The sequence below is a fragment of the Sarcophilus harrisii genome, chromosome 3 (assembly GCF_902635505.1).
Source record: "Sarcophilus harrisii chromosome 3, mSarHar1.11, whole genome shotgun sequence".
Lineage (NCBI taxonomy): Eukaryota > Metazoa > Chordata > Mammalia > Dasyuromorphia > Dasyuridae > Sarcophilus > Sarcophilus harrisii.
Window position 1 is genome coordinate 10,777,175 of NC_045428.1, and position 8,426 is coordinate 10,785,600.

At 39.8% G+C, this 8,426-nt stretch overlaps 1 protein-coding gene across 1 annotated transcript; it reads left to right on the forward strand.

The window, feature by feature from the left end:
- The first annotated feature begins 432 nt into the window (after window positions 1-432).
- LOC111720251 (fetuin-B-like) lies at window positions 433-8,112 on the forward strand. The gene is made up of 4 exons (XM_031961109.1): window positions 433-777; window positions 5,199-5,309; window positions 5,832-5,933; window positions 7,749-8,112. The coding sequence occupies exons 1-4, from the start codon at window positions 550-552 to the stop codon at window positions 8,088-8,090; spliced, it is 783 nt and encodes a 260-aa protein (XP_031816969.1). The 5' UTR covers window positions 433-549; the 3' UTR covers window positions 8,091-8,112.
- The last annotated feature ends 314 nt before the right edge of the window (window positions 8,113-8,426 follow it).

Consider the following 8,426-nt stretch of genomic DNA (forward strand, 5'->3'; position numbering starts at 1 on the left):
TAGAGCTTTAATACATTCTGGTTGTTTGATTGGCTGGAGGTACTGGGTTCTTTGTCCCTGGAGGTCTTTCAGCAGAGGCAGCAAGACTGGTTATTGGGTCTCACATCGAAGAGATGTTTGTTCTGGTCAAGGTTGGGTCACCTGGTTTCTGTGGACCTTTCTACCCTATGAGATTCTGTGAGAACCTGGGGAAAGAGCCAGAATCTAATGAATTCATTGGCAGGAACTTGGGGTAAATGGCTTGCTTTGACTTCTTGAGTAATCACTTTGAAAAGGGTTGGGAAAACAGAGCTTATTAATCAGTAATTAATAAGTGGAGGGGAGCCTGGTCACAAAAAATTAAGTGGAAACAAGGGCTGAACTGCCCCTAACTTAGTAAGGTGCTTGTCAATCATTGATTCGATTATCAGTTGCAGGTTTCAAGGTAACATCAAGCTTCCCAGTTATTAAAGGTCAGTCTTGGATTCAGGGGATAAAAGGGCTTAAAAGTGAGATTTGGATCTCTGTTAGCTTCCTATTGCTACAGATCAAGGCAGCCAGTCCAGCAGGATGATCCTCACTCTCTCCCTGGGCCTCTTGGTCCTGGTGCACAGTGCCTGGAGTACATCTCCCCCAGGTCAGGTCCAGCAGCCTCATCCTCTCCTCCTGGAGCCCAGCTGCAATGACTCTCGAGTGTTGTCTGTGGCGGGTCTTGCTTTGGAAAAGATCAATGAGGACCGGAAGGAAGGCTACATCTTCAGCCTCAATCGAGTGGCTAATGTCCAAGAACATCATCAGGTAAATAATAGTGTTCACTAGGGAGTGGGAATGGCGGGTTGGCCATGGGGACAGTGGGGATCTTATCCATCTGCTCACACTGTTACAGCCAAACAGCTTATCTTCCCTGAAATGGCCATCCATCTCCTACCTCCCACCATGATCTTGCACAGGTTATCTCCCATGTCTGCCATGTACTACTGGCTCAGCTTTCTCTCTGGCTTTCTTCAAGGCTCAATTCAGTTGCTAATTAGGGTAGATGGTGATGAGCCTTTGGGGATACTCTTAGTCTTTCCCCTTTTTGTTTTCATTGTTGGTCCAGACTTGTGATTCCATTGAAATGGTTGGGAACCTTCCTTCATCCAGGCAGATCAGCAAATCCTAGTTTTAGGAAATCTCTTAGAGACCCTAGGTGACTTACCAGGACCGCACAGACCATATTCCACAAAGAAAAGACTCAAGACTGGGTCATCCTTACCATTCAGGTCATTAGTCCTTTCTTGAGCCTCCACTCCATGTTGTTTCTGGAGCTGAGAGTCATTTCTCTGCTTAAATGTTGCATCCCAAGGAAAATGTAAGTTTTTTTCCTCTTCTTTTATTTTAAATGTATTGAGTATTTTATTGTCTCTTAGTTACATATAAAAATAATTTTAGCTTTCATTTTCAAAACCTTTGAGTTCCAAATTCTCTCCCTTGCTCCCTCCTCACCCCATTCCCCCTCATTTAGAAAGCAAATAATTTGATATAGGTTATACATGTGTTGTCAAGCAAAGCATCTCCATAATAGTCATGTTGTAAAAGAAAATATAGACCCCCCAAATCTCTCAATAATAATAAACTTAAAAAAGTACACCTCAATCTGTATTCAGACACCATCAGTTCTTTTTCTGTACATACACAGCATTTTTTCTCATAAATCCTTCAGAATTGTCTTGGATCATTGTATTGCTGAGAAAAGATAAGCCATTCACAGCTGATCAACTTATAACATTGTTGTTACATTGAACACAGTCCATTTCACTTTACATCAGCTCATGAAAATCTCTCCAGGTTTTTCTGAGGGCATTCATCTCATCATTTCTTAGAGCACAATAGTATTCTGTCATAATCACATAACAATTGATTTAGCCATTCTTCAATTGATGAGCATCGCCTCTATTTCCAATTCTTTGCCACCAGAAAAAAAAAAAAACTTCTCAAAATATCTTTGTAGATATGATTTCTTTTCCTGTTTGCTTTTGCTCTCTTTTTGGATACAGACTTAGTAACAGTATTGCTAGATCAAGGGTAGGCATGGTTTTATAGTCCTTTGAACATGGTTCCAAATTACTCTACAGAATAATGGAATCAGTTCACAACTCCACTAACTATGCATATTATGGCTCCTTTTCCCCACATCTCCTCCACCATTGTCCTTTTCCTTTTCTGTCCTATTAGCCAATCTGATAGGTATGAAAAAATAATGTCTTCAGAATTATTTTAATTTTCATTTCTTCCAGCAATAGACAGTAAGAACATTTTTTCCATTTGATTACTCATCTGACAATTTCATAACTTTTGAACATTTTTCAGTTGAGGAATGGTTCTTAATTTTACAACATTGACTCAGTTCTGTATGTTTGAGAAATGAAGTCTTTAATACAGAAGTTTGCTTCAATTTTTTTCATAGTTACTATTGCTAAATGCATTTGCCTCCTATCTTATCCTATCCCCCCCACATTTATTCTCTCCTTTCTCTCCTTGCACCCTGTTCCTCCTCAAAAGTATTTTGCTTCTGTCTACCCTTCCCCAACCAGTCTTCCTTTCTGTCATCACACTCCCTTATCCCCTTACCCTCCTGCTTTGCTGTAGGGTAACATAGAGCTCTATACCCAATCGAGTGTGTATGTTATTCCCTCTTTGAGCCAATTCTGATAGCAGTAAGTTCACTCACTTTCTATTTCTTTCCCCCTTTTCCCTCTATTGCAAAAACTTTTTCTCACATCTTTTATGTGCGATAATTCATCCCAGTCCATCTCCCCCTTTCCCTTTCTCCCATCCCTTAATTTTATTTTTTAGGTATCAGCTCTTCATATTCAACTCACACTTGTGCCCTCTGTCTATATATATTCCTAACTGCCATTAATAATGAGAAAATTCTTATGAGTTACAAGTATTACCTTGTCAAGTAAGAATATAAACTGATTAACCTAATTAATTCCTTTATTATTTTCCTTTCCCATTTACCTATTTATAGTCGAGTCTTGTAGTTAAATATCAAATTTTCTATTTAACTTTGCTCTTTTCTTCAAGGACCTTTGAAAGTCCTCTATTTCATTGAATAGCCATTTCCCCCAAGAACTGGACTCAGTTTTGCTGGGTAGGTGATTCTTGGTTGCAATTCTAGCTCCTTTTTCTCCGAAATATCATATTCCAAACTGTCTGATCCTTTAATGAAGAAACTGCTAACACTTGTATTATCCTGACAAATATTATGTGGCTCCATAATATTTGAATTGTTTCTTTCTCATTGCTTGTGATATTTTCTTCTTGACTTGGAGCTCTGAAACAAGTTCTCAAATTAAGAAATAATATTATGGGAATTTTAATTTTGGGATAACTTTTGGGAAGCTACTAATGGGTTATCTATTATATACTCTGTTTCTAGAATATCAGGGAAGTTTTCCTTGATATTTTCTTGAAAGATAATGTCTGGGCTCTTTTTTTGATCATGGCTTTCAGTTAGTCCAATAATTCTTAAATTATCTCTCCTGTATCTATTTATCAGATCAGTGTTTTTTCCATGAGATGTTTTACATTGTCTTCTATTTTTTTTGTTCTTTTGTTTTTGCTTTATTTTTTCTTGATTTCTCATAATGTCATTAGCTTACATTTGTTCAATTATGATTTTTAAGGACTTATCTTCTTCACTAAGCTTTTGTTTCTCCTTTTCCATTTGGCTAATTCTACTTTCTAAAAATAGCTTTTTCTTCCCCCCCCCCCAGTTGCATATAAGCAAGAAGATTTTTAGCATTCATTTTTGCAGGGTTTTGAGTTCCAAACTTTTCTTCCTCTCTCCTTCTTTTGGAAATAGTAGGCAGTTTGACACAGTTTATACATGTGCTATCAAATAAAACATTTTCATATTAGTCACAACCATGAAAGAAGAAACAGATCAAAAGAAACAAAAAGAACAGAAGAAAGAATGAAGTGAAAACAATATGCTTCAATCTGCATTCAGAGTCCACCAGTTGTTTATTTGGATAGCATTTTCCTTTGTGAGTCTTTCATATTTGTCTTACATCATTGTGCTGTTGAGAAGAGCTGAGTCTGTTATAGCTGATCACCACACAGTCTTGGTGATACCTTGTACAATGTTTTCCTGGTGCTGATTATTTCACTTTGTATCAACTTGTACAAGTCTTTCCAGGTTTTTCTGAAATCTGCTTGTTCATCATTTCTTATATCTCACAGTAGATTCCATTACATTCATACATCACAGGTTATTCAGCCATTCTCCAATTGGTGGGTATCTCTGTAATTTTCAATATTTTGCCATCACAAAAGTGATGTTATAAATATTCTTGCACTTGTACATCTTTTTCTGTTTTTATGATCTCACTGGGATAGAAACCTACTAGAGGCATTTCTGGGTCAAAAGGCACAGGTAATTTGGTTGGCCTTTGGGCATAGTGGGTATGCCCCTAGTATAATTGCTCACCAGTATGGTTGAATCAGTTCATAACTCCACCAATGATGCATTAGTGTCCCAATTTTCTCATATCCTCTCCAACTTGTTTTTGGATCATATGGACCAATCTCATAAGTATGAGACCATATCTCAGCATTGTTTTAATTGGCATTTCTTTAATAAAAAAATGATTTAGACCACTTTTCATGTCTATAGATAACTTTGATTTTGATTTTGATTTCATTTTAAAACTATCTCAGTTCTACTTTTTAAGGAATTTTTTCCCAATGAATTTTTGTGCTTCTCTTTACATTTGGCCAATTCTGCTTTGTTAAGGCATTCTTCTTCCATTGGCTTTTTCTACCTCTTTACTATTTGCCTTAATCTGTTTTTTTCTTTGAATGGGTATTTTTCTTATCAAGTTCTTTATTAGTTTTTCAAGATTTTCATGATTCTCACTCTCATTTATCTTCTTAATTCTCTTTCTAAAGGTAGATTAAGCCTTTCAGACTTCTCCTTGGCCTAATCTGGTGAGGGCCATGGGTGGGAAGTCTTCTTGGGCAATGGTGGTCAATGCCAGGGCTATCTCCTTACTGAATGTGACTGGAATTATCCTTCCCAATCTATCCTATTCTCAGTTGCTCCATTGAATGAAACTTTGGAATTTTACAGCTGTCCTTCATTCCCAGATCCCAGCTCTCTAGATCCTGACACAACATTGCCTGCCCTAGGTGGGCCATGCATGAAACTTCTCTTATTTCCCTCCTCACAGGCAGATTCAGGCTCCATGTACTACCTCACCCTTGATGTGTTAGAAACAAACTGTCACGTGCTTAGCAAGAAACACTGGAAGGATTGTAAGATGGCGCTGACACACTATTCAGTAAGTGTTTATTCTCAGGGAATTCAGAGAGAGGAAGGGGAGAGGTGCCAAAGGAAAATATGTCTCTGAGTTTGTTTTGTTCTGAAAAGCTTCAAGCTCTTGTAGAGAAAGCTGATTCGGGGGTTAGACTTGGTGAGTTTTACTACTCACTTGCTATATGACATTGAATAAATCTGTTTCTTTCTTTGGCTCTCAGTTTTCTTATCTGTAAACTGAGGGTGAGCAGGAAGGTGAACTGGATGGGCTCCAAGGTCCCTTCCGGCTTTGTAAATATTTCCCTTTTCACTTAGATGCGTGCCAGTGGAATCCCATTGGTTCATAGTATATTCAATCCTCCTTCCATATAATTGAGAAATACTCCATAGTGATTTCTTTCAGTATGGAAAAAGTCTCCTTCCAGTTCCTGCATTCTCATTATGTTCCCCATTATCATGTGTGAAGCTTCTTGGGATAAAATTGTGAAGTAAGATGTGGACACCATCTTGTTTTCTCAGCAACTATAACACTAATGTTTGACCTTAGGTTTATGGCCAGTGCAAAGCCATATTTTATGTTAACTTGCCAAGAAGAATTCTCTACTTACCTGCCTATAATTGCACCGTTCGTCCAGGTGAGGTATTTTTCCTTTGATTGGTCTGTTGAATTTGTTTTCAAGTTTTATTGATTTTCATACTACAAATCATTTCCCGACAAACAAAAACAACTTTCTCCTTCCCTATGTATGCTATGGTTCATCTTCCGTTCAGCTTCCTAACTGATCTTCCTAAAGCATAGATTTGATCAAGTTATTCCCCTATTCAACAAACTCCTTTTACCTCAATTATTCTTTTTACCTCCTAGATCAAAGCTCTATTTGACTTTGAAAGACCTCCATAACCTGGTAGCTTCCTACCTTTCCCATCTTCTCACACCTCCATGTGTCACTGCCTCCCCTCTGCTCCTTGTACAGGACATGCCTAATTTCATATCTGGCTCTCTCTTCTTCCTCACCCAGGCTCCTGGTTCCTTAATTTCCTCCTAGTCCCAGCTCAGCTCTCTCCTTGTGCAGAAAGATTTTTCTGGAGTCCTCTAGATCTTAGTGTCTCTCTCTGGGATTATCTTCAATTCATCTTGTATTTATTTTATTTGTGTATGGTTGTTCAAATGTTGTTTCTCTAAACAGATGGTGAAAGCCTAGAGATGAGAGACAATGTTCTTCCTCTGTATTCCCAGGGTTCATCACAGTGCTACCACACAGTAGACACTTAATAAATGCTTGTTGGCTTGATTTGAACCACAACACTTGTCTAATTTGAAAGCCAGTGCCTCAGTCCAGTAGAACAAAGGTTATGATCACCCAGCTACACTTTAAGAAAAGCTCCTAACCTACTGAGACTGACAAACCTAAGCCATTCTTGTTGATTTGTTAAATGCAAATCTTGAGCTTTTCATTAATTCCCACAAAAATTTATCTTACCCAGTTCACTGGCCTGGGAAGTTCGTCCTGGAACCTGACCGTCCATCTTCAGAATTAATCATCCTTCCAGACTTTAGGTCCTCTGAAAAGATGGGATGAGCATTCCCTCTTCACCTTTACCTTCATCTCTGATCAAAATCTTAATGTCTTTTTGTGGAATCCCTCAGCAGAGCAGAAGGTCCCTGAGCGTATCTGCAGTATCTGGGGAGCAGAAATTTTACTTCTGGGGATTTTGGCTGAACCTTGTGACTTGGTTTGTGTATAACAGGCTTCTTGAATTGGAAAAAAGAATTTAGTATGTTGAAAATTCCCCAGTTACCTAATGTTGTACAATAACATGATGTGCGACTCTGTGATTTTAAGAGCACAGCGAAGTTTATGTTTTCCCTATCTCCTTAAAAATCAGTTTCTAGAGAAAAGATATTCAGACTGTGCCCCAGTTGCCCTGGCTTTGTTTCCAACAACATCTCAGATCCATGGATTTTTCAAACTGTTAGTGAATTCCTAGAAAATATCAACAAGGAGATTGCAGTGGGGAAGAAATTTCATCTCTTTAAAGTCACCAGAGTTCGTGCACAGGTAAGTTGAAGGCTGTTCCCTATCCCTGTTTATCTGCTACTGTAAGGTAAGAGGGAAGATTCTCTCTCTCTCTCTCTCTCTCTCTCTCTCTCTCTCTCTCTCTCTCTCTCTCTCTCTCCATCTGTCTCTGTCTCTCTGTCTCTCTCTCTCCATCTGTCTCTCTCTGTCTCTGTCTCTCTGTCTCTCTCTCTGTGTCTCTCTCTCTGTCTGTCTCTCTCAGTCCTGGGATGATCTATTACCTCAGGCCACCTTGCAATATGGATTGTGGGAAATTAACCTTTCCCTAACACAGGGATGGGGAATCTCCAGCCTTGGGACTTTTATTTACATAAACAGCTTCAGGTCTGGAGAAGCTGAAAGCTGATGTAACCATCCCCTGTTTGGGTTCTACAAGATAATAATCATCTCCCCTCCTGACTTGTCCCCATTCCCCTGTCTCTCTACACGTTCCCTTTCCCTTGCCTCCTTCCTCTTTCTCCCTGCCGTGGTTAATAGGCCCTACCTACCTCATGGAATTCTTAGTCACTGAGTCACCTTGCACCGAGTCGCTGCCTGAACAATGTCTGCAGCCACCTGCTGCTGGTGCCCAGGTAAGCTCCTGCCCAAGGATTCTGGATCTTCTCTTCTGGGGGGGTTTAGCAGAAAATTGGCTAAATCAATCAAGAAAAAAAGATCTTTTAAATGAGTCCTGGTCCTCCAGGACCTGGTATTATCTGCTGGGATTCTCTTTAAGGTCAAAAAGGTAATTGAGCCTCTGCCAGAGCTTTAATGAAGCGCTTACTGTGTACCCACCTTTGAGCTCAGAGCCAGAAGCACAAATGGCAGTGGAACCAAAGTCAGCACCTGTCCTCAGGGAGCTTTCACTCTAGTGGGAGAGGACAACAGAGAAGGAGGTTGCGGGGGGGGGGGAGGGAGGCAGAGAAGGAATGATCCAGGATTGGGGACCTAGGGAATCCGCTGGAGCCTGTGCAGGCTGGGCTTGTGGTTGGTGTGGGCTCCCTCCTTGAGAAAGACCAGGCAATGGAAGGGAGAACCTCAAGGGGCATTGGTAATTTCAGTGCCAGAGGGTCACGGCTGAAGTG

Bases quoted from the DNA above. Each gene is read 5' to 3' on its own strand.
- LOC111720251 (XM_031961109.1), top strand. From the start codon at position 550: ATGATCCTCACTCTCTCCCTGGGCCTCTTGGTCCTGGTGCACAGTGCC. The intron at 5,310-5,831 runs GTAAGTGTTTAT...GTTTGACCTTAG, and splicing joins TGGCGCTGACACACTATTCA to GTTTATGGCCAGTGCAAAGC. The intron at 5,934-7,748 runs CTTTGATTGGTC...AGATAATAATCA, and splicing joins GTCCAGGTGAGGTATTTTTC to TCTCCCCTCCTGACTTGTCC.